We start from the raw sequence: 19340 nt of genomic DNA on the forward strand, positions 1-19340 counted from the left end.
GGGCTCAGGGAAGCTCCTGCATTGAGCATCTGCCCCCTGGTGGTCAGTGCACGTCATAGTGACCGGTCGTTCCACCAGTTGGTCAATTTGCATATTAGGCTTTTATTATATAGGATAGGATGCTGCAATGAACACAGGGGTGCATATATTCTTTAAAATTCGTGTTTTGGTTGTCTCCGGATAAATTCCCAGATGTAGAATCACTTGGTTATAAGGCAGTTCTATTTTTAATTTCTTGAGGCACCTCCATACTGCTCCCCACAGTGGCTGTACCAATCTTCATTCCCATCAACAGTGCACAAGCATTCCTTTTTCTCTACATCCTTGCCTATACTTGTTGGTTGTTGATTTATTGATGATAGCCATTCTTCTACATATGAGAGGATATCTTGTTGTGGTTTTAACTTGCATTCCTCTTATTATTAGTGAGGTTGAGCATCTTTTCATAGTCTAAGGACCAATCTGTATGTCCTCTTTGGAGAAATATGTATTCAGGTCCTTTGCCCATTTTTAATTGGATTGTTTGTTTTTTGGTATTGAGTTTTATAAGTTCTTTATAAATTTTGGATGTTAACTTCTTATCAGATGTATTGGTGAACATGTTTTTTAACTTAGTGGGTTTTCTTTTCATTTTGTTGATTGTTTCTTTTGCTCTGCAAAAACTTCTTAGTTTGCTGTAGTCCCATTGGTTTACTTTTCTTTTGTTCCTCTTCCCTGATAGATGTATCAAAAAAGAATATTGATACAAGAAATGTCCAAGAATGGCCCTTTTACATTTCTTGTAATACTGGTTTGGTGGTAACAAACTCTTTTACTTTGTCTTGTTGGAGAGGCTCTTTATTGCTACTATTTTAAATGATAGCCTTGCTAGCTAAAGTAGCCTTGGTTGTAGGTTGTTGCTTTTCATCACTTTGAATATTTCATGTCAGTCCCTTCTGGTCTGAAACATTTCTGTTGATAAATCAGCTGATAGTCTTATGGGAGTTCCCTTTAGGTAACTGCCTTTTTCATGTGGCTTTTAAGATTCCCTCTTTGTCTTTTATCTTTGACATTTTAATTATGATATGTCTTGGTGTGAGCCTGGTTAGGCCCTTCTTATTTGGGACTCTTTGCACTACCTGAACTGTGTGTCTTTTGCCTTCACCAGGTTAGGGAAGTGTTTGGTCATTATTTCTTCAAGTGTTCTTGATCATTGCTCTCTCTTCTCCTTCTGATACCCCTATGATGTGGATGTTGTTGTTTCATGTTGTCCAAAAGGTCTCTTAACCTATACTTTTTAAAAAAATTCTTTCTTTTGCTATTCTGATTGGGCATTTATTCTACCTTGTCTTCCAGAAAGCTGCTTTGATCCTCTGCTTTATCCAAAAAAACTATTTATTCCTCCCAGTGTACTAGTATTCTTCATTTTATATATCATATTCTTCATTTCTGACCTTTACTATTGTTTCTATATCCTTTTTATAATCATTTCTTTGAACTCTATATCTGATAAATTGCTTGTCTCCATTCATTTAGCTCTTTCTATGGAGATTTCTTCTGTTCTTTCATTTGGGGCCTGTTTCTTTGTCTCCTCATTTTGGCTGCCTCTTTGTGTGTGTTTCTATGTATTAGATAGATCTGATTTGACTTCCAGTCTTCTTGGGATGCCCTGATGTAGTAGGTGTCCTGTTGGGTCCAGTGGTGCAGTCTCTTTCATCACCTGAACTGGGTTCTCTGGGAATGTCCCTTGTGTAGGTTATATAGGCCCTCCTATTATAATTTAATATTGATTGCTATTGGCCCATTTGTGTGTGGGATTGACTTTCAGGCTAGCTGACTGTGAAGCTCAACCTTGGCCATGGCGTGTAAGCTGCTGTGCAGGTGCTGACTCCACATAGCTTCATTCACCTCAGCAGGGTTTAGTGCCCTTTGTATATGCTACTTGTGAAGCTTATTGGAACCTTCTCTGTTTTTGTTTGAAGCTGACCACTAGGTGTGTTGGTTCTGGGCCTCTTGGGAGGCACTCGGTTGCAGGCCACTGTCAGATGCTGCCTGTGATTGGCCTCAGGAAACCTGTTTGGAGCTAACAGCAAACCACAGTTTGTGACTGCCTCTTCTGTGGCTGGGTACACAGGGGAAGGACCAAGATGTGCACCAAGGCTGGCTTTTACCAGCACCAGGCTTGAGGGCAGGTCAGCAAAAGTCCCAAGGCACCCAGAGTTCAGCCTCTTTCTGCCTCCACCTGCAGTCCACCTGTTAGGCTCAGTCACTGAAAGAGCCTCTGGCTATACTCATCAGCAGGGTGTAACATCCGCAGGGTGGGGTGAGAGGAAGTTCAGAGTGTGGGGCTATTGCCTTCCCCTAGGCCAGTGGTTGGCAAACCGTGGCTCACGAGCCACATGCAGCTCTTTGGCCCCTTTAGGGTGGCTCTTCCACAAAATACCACATGTGGGCGCGCACATACAGTGCGATTGAAACTTCATGGCCCATGTGCAGAAGTCAATTTTCGGCCTGGGCAAGTCTATTTTGAAGAAGTGGCATCAGAAGAAGTGGGGGGTGGACATATAGAGAGGATGAACGAAAGGAGATAGATGAAACAAGTATACAAGATGAGTGTGGATGGGAGAGTTGAAAGGGGTTGACCTCAGTGAACGTACCTCAATCAGATTGAGGACGTTTTTAGCAAAGGCCAGCTTAGGAGTACCCTAATTAAGTTAATAACAATGTACCTACCTATATAGTTTAAGTTTAAAAAATTTGGCTCTCAAAAGAAATTTCAATGGTTGTACTGTTGATATTTGGCTCTGTTGACTAATGAGTTTGCCGACCACTGCCCTAGGCTGATGCCATACAGAACAGAATGTTTCACTTACAAAAGATGACATCTATGGTATGGGAGAATGACTCAGCACAGGGATTTTGGTGGCTGTCCCTTCAGGTCCCTCCCAAAGCCACAAACCCCAGACTCTCTTCATGCAACTCTAGTTCTCTCTGACCTCCATCCACCAGAGCCCAGGGTGAGTGGCTACAAATAAAATTTTGTGCATTGGCCCTTTAAGAGGATTCCTGTGCCTCTAGCCGTTTCTCCCTGGTGAACAGAAACCCTGTTACTTTTCATAGCCTGATGTTGGTGACTCTGTTGCTCTAGGCTGGAGAGTCTGGTTTGGAGTTTAGACTCTATGCTCCTCGGGGGGAACTTCCACAGCTGAGATATCCGTTCAAAACTTAAGCCACCACCCGTGGGAGCAGGGTCAGCCCTTTTTGTATCTCTGCCTTTTCCACCAGTCTCAATGTGGCTTCCTCTGTAAATTTATGGTTATAAGACTTCTCTTTAGCTACTGTGCAGTTGGTTATTCAGGATGATTGTTCTATAATTTAGTTGTAATTCCAGTTTAGTCCTGGGAAGAGATGAGTATAGCTTCCACCTATTCTGCCATCTTGGATCCTACTCTTAGTAGAGTTCTTAAGAGATGGAAAAACCATAGAGAATACATGAGACAAATAAATATTACATATCATTGTTGATGAAATTTTTAGCTATGTTCTTGATTTTACACAGCCTTGGAAATAACTACTTACTGCTTAAAGTCAATCAAATAACGGTTTATTTTAAGTATCACAGAACAGAGTATTTGTTTTATTGTTTTCTGTGTTGCATCATTAAGGAGAAGAACTGGTAAAATGAATGAATAAATTGTAAGAATTGTATGTTAGTCAATATTAAAAACAAATTATGCCAGGGAATTTGATAGCTAATGAAGGAAGCAACAGAAAGAGCATTTCTGAGACAGAATAATTTTTTTCCGTGAATAAAGTTTTTAGATATTATTAGATTATTTTATTTTATGTTCTCTCATGTTAGTTATTTCAATCTGAGATCTTAAAAATATTCTGATTTTTTTTTCTTTCAAAATTTGGACTGCTTAAAGCAAGAAGTCTGCTAAACTACAAGTGGTAAGAAAGTTAGCTTGAGGGAGGGCAGGGTAACCTCTTTCCTCTTAGGGCCAGTCCTATAGGGAGATAATGGGTGTGATTTCAGTAGTGCCAGGAGATCTGCCATGCTTCCAAATATCTTTCTTTCTACCTGTCATGGAGCCTGACAGTCCATATTTAGGCAGTGACTTCTTTGGTCATGAACATGCAAATGCTATTGAGAGGGGCAACACCTTGCTATTATTATAACCTAATTCTTATACTCTGTATAAGGGATCAGATTTCTATGGGACAGCTGAAATCCAGAAATAAGATAGCATTGTTTCCCTTAGGAAAAGAAGGGGATGGGGATAGTTACAGCCAATAGGATTTCATAAGTCATCAATTTTTCCCTAGTGATTAATCATCTTGTTCTTTGATTATTTTCTAGCTGACATTGATGACATGAAAATATGCTATGTTTTAAGAGAAGGGGCTAATGCCACAAGTGATATATTCCAATTTACAGTTGAAGATGGTGGTAAGTATTTCACTCTCCTTTTAGTATAAACAAGGAGAGTGATTTTCATTGGTAGCTCTTCGATATTACAAGGAATCTGTATCAAGTATTATTTTATGCTCACTGATTTTATACTAAATAAATTTTGTATTTGCTATATTATATTCTCAATCTGATACAGTGCTACTCTGCAATAATTTTAGATAAATGTTCTAATTATGTTATTTTTGTTTTATGATTTATAAAGCACTAAAAAGAAATATCTGTATAAATAGGATTTCTATTTTCAGTTGTTCAGATTATGCTCTGTATGAGGCTGCCTGCTTGAGGTGACAAGAGGATATTGGAATTTAGCCCAGCTCCACTTACAAGCCATTTGCTTATCTGAGTGTTCCTAACAGGGTATGTCTACTCATGTACAAATTAGAACAAGTTATCTTTTTCTAATTTGCACAAGGGTACTGTGTGGATTAGTGCTGGTGGAAAATATGTTGCTTTCACCAAAGAATCAGTGCTAAATAAATGTGTTTAAATCTCACCAATCTCAGTATATCTGATAACTTTCTTATTTGGGGGATTTTGTGACTTAGTCTAGATAAAATTTTCCTTGGTGACTTCTGAAGGACACTGTAGAGAATAGGATATGACCTGTAATCTAAGCCTCCTTTGCAATATTATTGTCATTTCTCCTTCAAAGCTTTGACTTCTGCTCAGACTCTTTTCAGTTCTCTTCCTAACCCTGTTGACGAGGAGAGAAAAAGGCTGCTTCCAGGTTGATTTAAAAGGATGTTTCTGTTCTCACATGCTCTTAAGAGAAGCAATAGAACATCAGGAAAAATGTGTATTGTATGAACAGGACACAAGAAGTGAGGTAATATGTGTAAGAGAGAAAAGAGAGGGAGAAAAGAAATAATTCAGATTGATTCATCTGTTTCCATGTGATGTTTTTAAAATGGCATGCTATTATGTCATCTATCTCAAAAAGGTTACATGCTTACCCTTCACATGTTTTGAAACATAAGTAACATTTATTTAAAATATCTTTGGATGTAACATGATCACAGCTCTGAAATATGAAAGCTGCTGAGTGTGTGCCAGTGAGACAAAAAAGTGTTAACTTCGGTTCAACTAGTTTGTTTCTACCACAAGTCAGATATGTAAGAAAGTTAATGCTTTGTTTTTATAGTAACCAAATCATATTTAAGTATTCTATTTGTTGATAAGCGAATCTTAGAATAAAATAAAATTCTAAAAAGGAAACCAACTCATAAAAGAATAATCTACTGCTCAAATGAGAAATTCTAGTCAATAAACTTTATAGTGAGATGCTAATATAATCTAAATTAGTATAGCTCATTAACATTTAAAGACTAAATTATTGGTTCAAGACTGAATAATGTTTATTTTAAACTAGAGGCCCGGTGCACAAAAATTTGTGCACTCAGGGGGGAGGGGTTCCCTCAGCCCGGCCTGCGCCCATTTGCAGTCCAGGACCCCTTGGGGGATGTCCACCTGTCAACTTAGGCCCACTCCCCGGGGGATCAGGCCTAAGCTTGCAGTCAGACATCCTTCTGGCAGCCAGGGAGCCCTCGGGGGATGTCTGACTAAAGGCTTAGGCCCCCAAGGGATCGGGTCTAAACCGTTAGTTGGACATTCTTAGTGCTGCCACGGAGGTGAGAGAGGCTCCTGCCACCGCCTCTGCACTGGCCAGCCATGAGCCAGCTTCTGGCTGAGTGGCACTCCCCATGTGGAAGTGCACTGACCACCAGGGGGCAGCTCCTGCATTGAGCCTCTGCCCCCTGGTGGCCAGTGCGCATCACAGCAACCGGTCATTCTGCCATTCAGTCAATTTGCATATTAGCCTTTTATTATTATTATTATTATATAGGATGTCCATATTTCCCCACTTTTGCCCCCTCTACCCAGCTCTTGCCCCCCACTTCTCTCTGGCCATCACCATACTGTTGTCTGTGTCCATGGGTTGTGCATATATTTTCTTTGGCTAATCCCTTCTTTAAATTCACTTCTTTAAATTTTTATTTTCAGATAAGTGCTTATAACTGCACTATTATATATTTTCTATTATATCATTTAGAATTCAGATATCTTTTAATTGAACCCTTGTAAATTTTAGCACAATTTAATAAATTATGCTAGAAGCAATTAGGAGATTTTTCATGTAATGCAGATACATTTCAATTAATATTTTATTAATTTTTAATTTTTTAATATTTTAATTTGAAATAATCTCATACATCTAAAAAAAACTATAAAATACTACAGCATATTATATGTACCCTTCACCCAATTTCTTAGGTGTTAATAATTTAAACATAACCATTATACCACTAACAAAATTTGGAATATATTTTTCTTATAATCTCTTTAATGTTACTTAATCCATTTACTTTGTTTTTGTAAATCTTCACCCAAGGATATTTTTCCATTGAATTTTAGAGAGAGTGAAGGGAAAGGGAGAGACACATTGATTGGTTGCCTCCTGCACATGCTTTGATAGGGACTGGGGATCAAGCCAGCAACTGAGGTACATGCCCTTGACTGGAATCGAACCTGGGACCCTTCAGTCCACGGGCCAATGCTCTATCCACTGAGCAAAACAAGCTGCAGCTTAATTCATTTACTTTTCATCTATATGTGTCTTTATATTTAAAGTGGGTTTTGTTTTTGATTCACCCTCATAATCTGTCTTTTAATTGGTGCATTTATGCCACTGACTTTCAGAGGGCTTACTGATAGAGTTACTACTATATCAGGCAGCTTCTGGGTCTTCTGGGGCCGGGCTGCCTCGCCTCCAGGGTCTTAAGAGCATTTTTTTTTTTTTTACAAATGAACACAGTGAGGAGTCACACACCTTTTTTTTTTTTTTTTTTTTTTTTTAACTTTTTAACATGAGGCACAAAAAAAGATTCTCTTCGCGTGCACTGTTTTACAGCTACAGGCTGAGGGGAGAATGGCTTCCAGGGAGCAGCCTCGAGGCAGTCACAGCTCCCACCATCTGGGACGGAGGAAGGGGAGGCTGCAAAACGGCCTTGTCCGAGCTTAGACGGACACCTGCTCCGGGGGCTGCCCTGGACGTTCCCTGTGCCTACGGCCCGAAAGCGGGCTGAGCCCTCGAGGGAACCGTCTGCCCCAAGCCTTCCATCTTTTCAGGGCTAAAGTCTCACTCTTCCTATCGACCAAGTGTAGCAGCCACTTAAAATCTAAGGGGTGACCCCAGAACCAAACCTCATCTGTGCCATGAATGTGAGGCCTGGCAGCCCAGGGGGTGGGCATGACTTTAACAGCCAAGATGAGGGGAAGGGAATAAACTACATGCAACTACAACATCTGAAGTAATATTTACATTTGAAAACCTGGGCCGGGAAGCTTGGAACAGCATCATGGCTGGACGACCTGCACTTTTCCTTCACTTGCCTGAAGCCGCACCTCCTCTACCTTGCGCTCCTCTCCCGCAGCTCGCATCCTGAGGCAAACACCTGGCCTCAGCACCGGTCTCTCTGGACGTAGCGCCACCTCGCTCTGAGCCACGCCCCCTCTCTGTACGCAAACATGGTGCCGCCTTGTGCTTAGCCACACCCCCTGCCATTCCGTACAGAAAATGGCACCTCCCACCTTGGGCTTAAGCCTCCAGGTGAAGAACTACCTCCCGCTTCCTGATGCAGAGGAATGACTGCACTGGCTGCCTCGCCGCCCAGCCTTTGGGCCTTCCAGGGCAGGCCTGCCTCGCCACCCGGGGCCGGATCTGGTCCCATGTGGTGAGGCAGCCTGGCTTCTGGGTCTTCTGGGGCCAGCCTGTCCTGGATGGCGGCGCGCTGGCGGTTTGCGCTGTCCCGTCCTGCCTGCAGTATGCAAATTAGCCGCCATCTTTGTTGGCGGTTAATTTGCATATTGTGCTGCTTAGCCAATGGGAGGCATAGCGAAGGTACGGTCAATTACCATGTTTGTCTATTATTAGATAGGATAATGACTGAATAAACCTCAATAGCAAAATTATGATTTTAAAATTGCAAAAATAAAAACCTGTTTGAAATTCAATGGCTACAATTCTAAGATGTAGCCTATACTTATTTTTATATTTTGCTTCATTATATATTTTGCCCCCTTATTATATATATAGGCTGGAAGAAAAGCAGGTTTACAGTTGTTCATATGGAAAATAATGCAACAATTAATAAATAATAATATAAGAATAAACTCTGTTTCATGTACAACTATAAACCTACTTTTTTTCTCATCCTGTATATATACACACTCTATAACTCTGTACTTTTTTTCCCCTTAGCTAGATGGAATGGTAGCAGTTACTTTAAAATTTGTGTCTGTATTCAAATTTTTGGAAAAATTTTAAGTTAGGAATGATTAGCTGAAGAGACTGGTTTTATTTTGGATTTGCTGAAAATGTGGCTGAGCCCATAAAGATTGTTTTCATGGAAATAAGAAGTAAATCATTTCAGGAGCTTTTTCAAAACTAGGGTTTTCATGCATGAGAGAAAAATTCCAGAGATGGGTTTACTTTTCTTCTCCCAACTGACATGGCATTACTTACATGTTTATGAAGATACATATTTGATATTTTTGACACTTCTCAAAGAGGTGTATGTCTCAGGAACTATGGAAGGCACTTAAATGGATGAGAATTCTTGTTTTGGAGAGATTCAGATTTCAGAGAAGCCAGGTGACTTCTCCAAATGTGTTCATCTACCCAGGAAGTAACAGAGCTCTCTGAAGGGTACTTATTCTTCCCATCTAGGTGGTGATAGACTTTTGAACCAGCGGGTCTACTGAACTTAGTTGTAGTGATTTATGATCATCTACTTCATATCATGATAGTAAGCATATTCATAAACATGCTCATGAGTTTATTTTAGTATTTCATATCTGGGAAGCAAGTCAAGGTACCATGGCATAAAATTAAGAACTTTCTATGACAAATTTTCGTTTCAATCAACTAAATATGTCTCTTCAAGTCATCAAGATTCATTTAAGATAATAACTAAACAAAGAAATTACTGGGACAAATATAGTCATCAAATAACCTTAAAATAAAATATAACTTTTAATTTTAGGAGTCAAGAATGAGATAAAAGATTGAAGAGAACAGAGAGCTAAAAATATTTTGTTTTAGACTTAATTATCCTATATAATAAAAGGGTAATATACAAATTGACCCTAACGGCAGAACGACCAGAATGGCTGCTCGACCAGTCACTATAAGGCACACTGACCACCTCTTGGTCCCTTTCCCCAGCCAGCAGGTTCTGATTACCCAATGGTGAATGGGGAACCAGGGGTGTGTGGCAGTGGGGGGTGGGGCCAGGAAAGATGGCCCTGATCACAGGCCAGGCCTAGGGACCATGCCCACACACGAATTTTGTGCACTAGGCCTCTAGTATTATCATAAGAATCTGGCTAGCCACAAATTTTTTCTGTTGTGATGTAAAAATGGATTAGGACCACCTATCACTAATGGGATGGTGCTTAGGACAGAGTTATTATTTTTTATTTTTGGAGGCAATGACCAAATGACAGGTCTAAAGAGTATGCTATTTGAAGAACAGATAATGTCAAGATTTTCACATTAGAGAGTTTAGATTTGATAAATGTTGGTTGATATAGCATATATGCACACAAACACACAGATTCTTATATCTTAGGGTTCTTCCAATTAGGATATTTAGTCTTATATTTGGTTTATTATTATTCATTAAATTTTGCCTACATAGCATCCCTGAGAACTTGGTAAAAAACAAATAAACAATAAAATAAAATATTTCTATTTGGGAGATGAGAAAACTGAGTCACAGAAATAAGTAAGTGACCTTCCTTAAATTGCATAACTGGGCAGCTAGTGGCCAATTAAAATTCCATATTTCTTTCCTCAAAAAATAACTTCAGTACTTACTCAGGATAGGTGTGGGGCAAGGAGAGGGAGGGATGGTAATTCAAACTTTTTTGGGTCCTCCAGGCCTAGTTTTTAGGAAAGTTTAATAGATAAGAATGAAGTCAGGATAGGATTGGCTAATAGAGAAAAAGTTCTGTGTCCTTTGGAGTGTAAATTTTTGCTTTAGAACACTTTAAAAGTCACTGTGTCCTAAAATTTGTAATATTCTTTCTTGGCATCATACTATAATTCTTTTTTTAAAACTACATATAAAAATATTTATTCTTTCTAAAGTTCAAATAAACACAAATCAAATCAACCTTAAGGTACTATTTTTATACCTATTTTATCAATTAAATCACAAAAAACCCTTTTTTAAAAATCACTTAATACACAGTCCAGCCGGGGTAGCTCAGTGGTTGAGCATCAACCAAGAGGTCACTGGTTTGATTCCTGGTCAGGGTACTGCCAGAGTTCTGGGCTCCATCCCCAGTAGAGGACATGCAGGAGGCAGCTGATCTATGTTTCTTTCTCATTGATGTTTCCATCTCTCTTTCTAAAATTCAGTAAAAAACCATATTTTTAAAACTACCCTTTAAAAAGCCACTTAATATGGGGATTATGATGAAACAGGTACACTGAATGCAGTCTGTGAAATTGTAAACTGAGAAAATACTTTTGAAGGAAAATCTGTGAGTATATAGTTGGAGTCATGAAGGCTCTAATATTCCACTTGAAACATAGCTCAATAGAAGGAAAATCTTATAAACACATACATGTCACCAAGTAAAAATAAAAAATCTAGAAATTAAATTACCAATAAAAATAAAAAAAGCTTTTTAGTAATGGCATCAACATAACAAAATATGCAGCTCTTAAAATTCATGATTATAAAGTCCATTATAGAGTAATGTTAAAGTGATCACTTAATAATGAAACATGTTTATTGAAAAATTAGTGTAGAAATGAAAATATTATATCAAAATATATCCAGGTATTCTGGGGCCTGTCAACATATTGCAAATTCATAGTTACTATTTATAAGGTCAAACTCTGAAGTTAGGAAATATGCTCCCATTATCTGTGGCTTCATTTAAGGAGATTGTGAATATGAGTATATGTAGCAATTACCTATGGATGGCTAAACTATCTTCTATTTTGTTTTTACCCTTTATGGCTTCATGATGTCTTCCTGTGGATAACTCATAATAATAACCACAGACCTGAAAAATACATTCTCCTTTGATAATTGCCTCTTTGAATTCTAATTTCAGATCTAGTACTCCAGAATTTTGTGGAAAGAAATAAAGCATATATTCTTTTATCCCCTTTATAACCAAATATAGTATTTTTATCTGATTTGCTCTCAGCATTCAACTCTGTAATTTTCCTATAAAGTATTCTAACTTGAAAGTGCTTCTGTCTCTTTTTAGTTTTCTCTACAAGGAACTCTTCTAGCTCTTTATTATGACATGAAAGCCAGTCTCACATAAGTATTCCAGATATGTTCCACCCTCAACCCTAATGACTGTTAATCACTCTTCAACACCAGGCCCAAATGTCATTTCCCCTCCAAAGTTAGTAACACCCTTTTTTGTGTGCTTCTATTCCTACTTTTATATACAACCCAAATGGTTGCATTCTTATTATGTGGGAATGTGAAGACCTTCATTAGTAGAGAAGGATCAAAAAGGTGTCATTGATCCTTGTATCATAGAACTTACACAGAGTTGAACACATGGTAAATATTTAACAAATATTAAAATGAATGTATAGATAAATGGGGAAAAGAAGCTCTTTTTAAATATAAAGATCAATTAAATAGTATTTTGAGAAATGCTATAAATAATTCCCATTGTACCTTTTGCATTTCTTTAGAACAATCCCTTATCCTAGCATTAATTTAAATCCCTGTGGCACCAAGAAGGATTTTTAGTAAAGCTTTCACATTTTGTTGTTAATCTCACCTGGGATATTTTTTCCATAGATTTTTAGAGAGTGTGTAAGGGAGGGGAAGAGAGAGAGGCACATCGATTGGTTGCCTCCCATATGTGCCCAAACTGGGGCCTGGGATAAAGCCTGCAACCGAAGTACGTGCCCTTGACTGGAATCCAACCTACGACCCTTCAGTCTGGGGCTGCTGCTGTAACCATAGAGTCAAAACAGCCAGGGCAAGCTTTCACATTTTTAAATTTTTTAATTGTTATTACTAGAGGCCCGGTGCACAAAAATTTGTGCACTGCGGGGGGGGGGGGGGGGTGGTCCCTCAGACTGGCCTGTGCCCTCTTGCAGTCTGGGACCCCTCAGGAGATAACGACCTGCTGGCTTAGGCCTGCTCCTGGGTGGCAGAGGGCAGGCCCAATCCCTAGGTGCAGCCCCTGGTCGGGCTCAGAGCAGGGCTGATTGGGGAGTTGGGGCGCCGCTCCCTGTCATGCACAGAGCAGGGTGGATTGGGAGGTTGCGATGCCACCCTCAGTCACGCTCAGGGTAGGGCCGATTCGGGGGTTGGGGGCCGCCCCCTGTCACACTCAAGGCAGGGTCCATGGAGAGGTGGCGGCGCCACCCCCTGTGATGCACAGAGCAGGGCCAATCAGGGGGTTGGGGAACTGCCCCCTGTCATGCACAGAGTAGGGCCGATAGGGGAGTTAGGGCACCGCCCCCAATCACACACAGAGCAGGGCGGATCAGGGGGTTGGGGCACTGGCCTCTATCACCCACAGAGCAGGGCCGATCAGGGGGTTGGGGCGCCACCACTGTCACACTCAGGGCAGGGCCGATGGGGAGGTTATGGCTCTACCCCATCACACACAGAGCAGGGCCCTTGGAGGGCGGGGGTTGGGGCGCCGCACCCTGTCACACACAGAGCAGGGCCCATCAGGGGGTTGGGGCGCCTTCCCCTGTCATGAACAAAGCAGGGCGGATAGGGAGGTTGTGGCCCTGCCCCCTGTCACACACAGAGCTGCAGGGCGATCAGGGGGTTTGGGCGCTGCCCCCTGTCATGCTGATCTGGTGCCAAGAGGCCTCGTGGCTCCTCTGATCCCGGTGCTGGGAGGCATATTACCCTTTTACTATATAGGATAGAGGCCTGGGGGCCGGCTGGTTTGCCCTGAAGGGTGTCCTGGATCAGGGTGGGGGTCCCCATTGGGGTGCCTGGCCAGCCTGGATGAGGGGATGATGGCTGTTTGCAGCTGGTCACACACCCTTCAGGGTGGGGGTCCCCACTGGGGTGCCTGGCCAGTCTGGGTGAGGGGCTGAGGGCTGCTTGCAGGCTGACGGTTGTTGACTGAAGCCCCCAACCGCTCCTTTTTTTTCTCTTTTTTAAATTTTATTCTGGGCCAGCTTTAGCTCTGGCTCTAGCTCTGAGGCTTCGTATCTGGTTTGTTTGCCATTCTATAATTGAAACAATGTATAACTTCAGCTCTGAGATCCTGGCTGACTGAAAGCTGGTTTCTGGGGTTTTGTTTAGCTTCTACATTTGCAACATAGTAAATAGTTGCTTAGAGTTGCAACTCAGAGGCCGGCAAGTCAGGCAGGGAACGTTGGAGTCCGCAGTCAATGGAGCAAGCAAGCCTCATGTTCTCTTCCAGCTGCCTGGCTGCCGGCCCCCATCTTGGCTGACAGTTAATTTGCATAAGGATATGCTGATTAGCCAATGGGAAGGGTAGCGGTCGTATACTAATTGCCATGTTTCTCTTTTATTAGTGTAGATTTTTCAATCTTCAATCTTTATTGTTGAAAGTATTACATAAGTCCTCCCTTTCCCCCATTAACCTCTTCTAGACCACTCTAGTTCCCTTCTCCCCCAGGCCCTCATCATCCCATTCATTGTCTATGTCCACGGAATATGCATATGTGTATACAAGTTCATAGACTGATCACTTCCCATCAACCCTCTCTATCCCATTTTTTAAACACATGAAATTGAACACTGAAAATTTCTTTGAAACCTTTGGTAAAATACAATTAAGGTTGAATAGACTCACAGTAACTGTAAATCCAAAGCTGATGTTATTCTAAAAAATTCATTTCAGAAGAAAAAAGTTGTCATTTTATTATATAAACATTTCCAGTGGTTCTCAACCTTTCTAATGCCCCGACCCTTTAATACAGTTCCTCATGTTGTGGTGACCCCCAACCATAAAATTATTTTTGTTGCTACTTCATAACTGTAATTTTGCTACTGTTATGAATCATAATGTAAATATTTGATATGCAGGATGTATTTTCATTGTTCGCGACCCACAGGTTGAGAACTGCTGATTTATACCATTTTAAAAGGAAATAAACATTTTCTATGCATCTCTGAACTCTTAAGTATTTTTAACTACCCCATATTTTTGCCTCATGTGATGTGAGACAACATTATGACAGGTAGAGTGTAGAAAGCTATATTAGCATAAAGTATCCTCAGTCCTTATTAAAAAGTAATTATGTAATTTTTAAATTATTTTCTTGTTCCTTTGCTTGTTTTCAGTCTCAAGGCCTCACCATTATATCCCATGAATTTATTTTTAGGCATAAGAAAGAATTAGTATATGTGACCATCTGGCTTCATATAGTGAGTAGAAAGAGCCCTATGAAAATTGGTTTGCTGCTTTCTTGTTTGAATTCTTATATGGCATGGGCATGCAGTTGAAGAGAGTTCTGTCCTCAGCTTTTGGCACTGAAACTGGGGTGTCAGACATGATATCTGTGTTGGCCATTATAACTAATCCGTTTCATAGCCAGACACTTCCTGCTGCTGCTGTCTTTGATTATGCCTTTTGGTGACCAACTTTCCATTCACCAAGATCCTTAATTTATATGCTATTGAAAGATATGAATAGCAACTTGACATAGTTGAAAAAGCTGCAAACTGATTTCTGTAAATGAAATGTCTGCTAAGGTCAAGGCTTTCAGATTTTATTCTATATTTGACAACTGAAGATCCAGATACAAAGAGACTTGAAGCTCTTCATTCTAGTTAGAAGGAACACAAGTTTTTGCTTAAAGGTGACCAGTAACTTTAGGGTTTTAAGAAAAGTCATTATTGACAATTAGCCTTAATTTAAAGTAAGGGTCAGAAAATATAAGTGCCATAGTCAGAAAACGAGGCCTGAATAAGATCATACAGACATATTCAGCTTAGAGGAAAAAAGCAAGTGTTCTTGGCAATTAAATTAATTGCTGGTAACATGAGAACCAAAGGAAAGATAATGCCTTAGGGAGTTATAATAAGACTGTGAAGTAATGTCAGGCACTGATACAAATATTTTTACTCTTTAAGAGAGCATAAGATCTATTAGAATACAGACCCTGGAATGGGGTGTTGGCTATTATGGCAAAGTATTTATAAACCTTTCTTTTTCCATTGAGCAAAACTGTTCAGGTTATCAAGGTTTTTCTATATCAGATTTCTGCCTTTAAAAGTATCACTCTATAAAGTACCAGTAATGTCCATGAAAAGTAGAAAAGTATAAACTAAATATTATTATTTATTATTCTTTTGGTTCATTTCAAAATCATATATTATATAGATATACTATTTTTATTGGCTTTTGTTTAGAAGAAACTTTACTTGCGAGATCTTTTGCTGACTATGAATTCTTTTTTATCTTGTTTATTTATTTAAGTTTTTATAGTTATACTAGAGGCCCGGTGCACAAATATTTGTGCACTCTAGGGAGTTACCTTAGGATGGCCTGTGCCCTCCTGCAGTCTGGGACCCCTCAGGGGATGTCCACCTGCTGTCTTAGGCCTGCTCCCTGGGGGATTGGGCCTAAGCTGGCAGTCAGACATCCCTCTGGCAGCCCGGGAGCCCTCAGGGGATGTCCACTTGCCAGCAAGGAGCAGACCTAAGCTGCAGTTGGACATCCTTAGCGCTGCTGAGGAGGTGGGAGAGGCTCCTGCCACCACCGCTGTACTGGCAACCGTCAGCCTGGCTTATGGCTGAGCAGAGGTCCCCCTGTGGGAGCGCACTGACCACCAGGGGGCAGCTTCTGCATTCAGCGTCTGTCCCCTGGTGGTCAGTGTGTGTCATAGTGACCAGTCATTCCCAGTTGTTCCGCTGTTAGGGTCAATTTGCATATTACCCTTTTATCATATAGGATAGAGGCCTGGTGCATGGGTGGGGGCCAGCTGGTTTGCCCTGAAGGGTGTCCTGGATCAGGGTGGGGGGCCTGCTGGGGTGCCTGGCCAGCCTGGGTGAGGGACTGATGGCTGTTTGCAGGCTGGCCACAGCCCCTTCAGGGTGGGGGTCCCCACCGGGGTCCCTGAACAGCCTGGGTGAGGGGCTGATGGCTGTTTGCAGTCTGGCCAAGCCCCCCAGCGGGGACCCTCACCCCATGAGGGTGTGGCCATCTTGGGTGAGGGGCTGATGGCTGCTTTCAGGCTGGCCACAGCCCCCAGCCACCCAGACTCCCAGTGGAGGCTGGCTGGAAGCAGGTATCTGGGATTTATTTATCTTCTATAATTGAAATTTTGTTGCCTTTAGTGGAGCCCACAGCAGGCCAGGGCAGGTGGGAAGCTTGGCTTCCTCCATCACCAGGGCAACCAAGCCTCCTGCTTGCTCCAGCTCTGTGGCTGCCGGCCGCCATCTTGGTTGGGTTAATTTGCATATAGTCACTCTGATTGGCTGGCGGGCATGGCTTGTGAGTGTCAATTTGCATGTTTCTCTTTTATTAGATAAGACCTTTTTTTTTATTATTGTTCCCAGTATTACATATGTCTCCTTTTCCCCCAATTGACATCCCCCCCTGCCACTCTCACCCCCAAGAGCAAGCCCCCACTGCCCCAGTGTCTGTGTTCATTGGTTATGCTAATATGCATGCATACAAGTTCTTTGGTTGATCTCTAACCCTCGCCCCTGCTCCTGCCTTCTCTCTGAGGTTGGACGGTCTGTTCAGTGCTATTTAGCCTCTGAATCTATTTTTGTTCATCAGTTTACGTTGATCATTATATCCCATATATGAGTGAGATCATGTGATATTTATCTTTCTTCAAATGGCTTATTTTGCTTAGCATAATGCTCTCCATTTCCATCTATGCTGTTGCAAATGGTAAAAGTTCCTCCTTTTTTATAGCAGTGTAGTATTCCATTGTGTAGATGTACCACAGTTTTTTAATCTACTCATCTGCTGATGGGCACTTAGGCTGTTTCCAAATCTTAGCTATTGTAAATTGTGCTGCTATGAACATAGGGGTGCATATGTCCTTTGTGATTGGTGTTTCTGGTTTCTTTGGATATATTCCTAGCAGTGGGATTACTGGGTCAAATGGGAGTTCCATTTTTAATTTTTTGAGGAAACTCCATACTGTTTTCCACAGTGGCTGCACCAGTCTGCATTCCCACCAGCATGAGGTTTCCTTTTTCTCGACATCCTCACCAGAACTTGTGGTTTGTTGATTTGTTGATGATAGCCATTCTGACAGGTGTGAGGTGGTACCTCATTGTTGTTTTGATTTGTATTTCTTAGATGATTAGTGAGTTTGGGCATATTTTCATATGTCTCTCAGCCTTCTGTATGTCCTCTTTCAAAAAGTATGTATTTAGGTCCTTTGCCCATTTTTTGATTGGATCGTTTATCTTCCTTTTGTTAAGTTGTATGAGTTCCCTGTAAATTTTGGAGATTAAACCCTTATCATATCAATCAATGCAGAAAAATCATTTGACAAAATCCAACACATTTTCTTGATAAAAACTCTCAGCAAGATGGAAAGAGAGGGATCATACCTGAACTTAATAAAAGCCTTATATGACAAACCTACAGCCAACATCATACTCAATGGGCAAAAACTAAATCCATTTTCCCTAAGAACACGAACAAGACAGGGATACTCATTCTCCTTCCTCCTGTTCTATATAGTACTGGAAGTGCTAGCCATAGTGATTAGACAAGAAGAAGAAATATAAGTCATCCAAATTGGAAAAGAAGAAGCAAAACTGTCCTTATTCGCAGATGACATGATACTGTACATAGAAAACCTCAAAGACTCCAACAAAAAACTATTAGACTTAATAAATGAATTCGGCAATGTAGCAGGATATAAAATTAACACCCAGAAATCTATGGCTTTTTTATACACCAATAATGAACTCACAGAAACAAACAAACAAAAAGTTCCATTTACCATTGCACCAAAAAAATTAAGATACCTATGAATAAACTTAACTGAGGAGGTAAAAGACCTGTACTTGGAAAACTAGAGGATATTGCAAAAAGAGATAGAGGAAGACATAAACAAATAGAAGTAAATACTGTGTTCATGGATTGGTAGAATCAACATCATTAAAATGTCCATACTACCCAAAGCAATCTATAGATTCAATGCAATCCCCATTAAAATACCAATGGCATATTTCACAGATCTAGAACAAACTCTCCAAAAATTCATCTGGAATAAAAAAAGACCCCGAATACCCACAGCAATCCTAAGGAAGAAGAACAAAATTGGAGGGATCACAATTTCAGATTTCAAGCTATATTACAAAGCCATAGTTCTCAGAATTGCCTGGTACTGGCACAAGAAAAGACATACAGACCAATAGAACAGAACAGAGAACCCAGAAATAGACCCAAGTACTTATGCTCAATATTTGACAAAGGGGGCAAAAGCACACAATGGAGTCAAGATAATCTCTTCAATAAATGGTGCTGGGAAATTTGGTCATATACATGGAAAAAAAAATGAAACTAGACCACCAACTTACACCATACACAAAAACAAACTCAAAATGGTTAAAGGACTTAAATATAAGATGGGAAACCATAAAAATCTTAGAAGACTCTGTAGGCAGCAAAATATCCGACATATGTTGTAGCAATATCTTTACTGATACAGCTCCTAGGGCAATGGAAACTAAGGAGAAAATAAACAAATGGGACTACATCGAAATAAAAAGCAAAAGAAACCATCAACAAAACAACAAGAAAGCCCACTGCATGGGAGAACATATTTTCCAATGCTATTTCAGATAAGGGACTATGAATTCTTATTAGTCATATTTCTAGAGTTTTAGCATGATTTTTTTATTCACCTTCAAAATAA

General features: G+C 40.5%; 1 protein-coding gene across 1 annotated transcript in view; it reads left to right on the plus strand.

Moving 5' to 3' along the window:
* FREM2 (FRAS1 related extracellular matrix 2) overlaps window positions 1–19340 on the plus strand; it is a 377463-nt gene that overhangs the window by 11165 nt on the left and 346958 nt on the right. The window contains exon 2 of the mRNA XM_070409236.1: window positions 4343–4432. Within this exon, the coding sequence (XP_070265337.1) occupies window positions 4343–4432 (90 nt within the window). The remainder of the gene's footprint in view (window positions 1–4342; window positions 4433–19340) is intronic.

The sequence above is a fragment of the Myotis yumanensis genome, unplaced genomic scaffold (genome assembly GCF_028538775.1).
Source record: "Myotis yumanensis isolate MYYU_CA2020_CCGP unplaced genomic scaffold, mMyoYum1.0.hap1 SCAF_3, whole genome shotgun sequence".
Taxonomy (NCBI): domain Eukaryota; kingdom Metazoa; phylum Chordata; class Mammalia; order Chiroptera; family Vespertilionidae; genus Myotis; species Myotis yumanensis.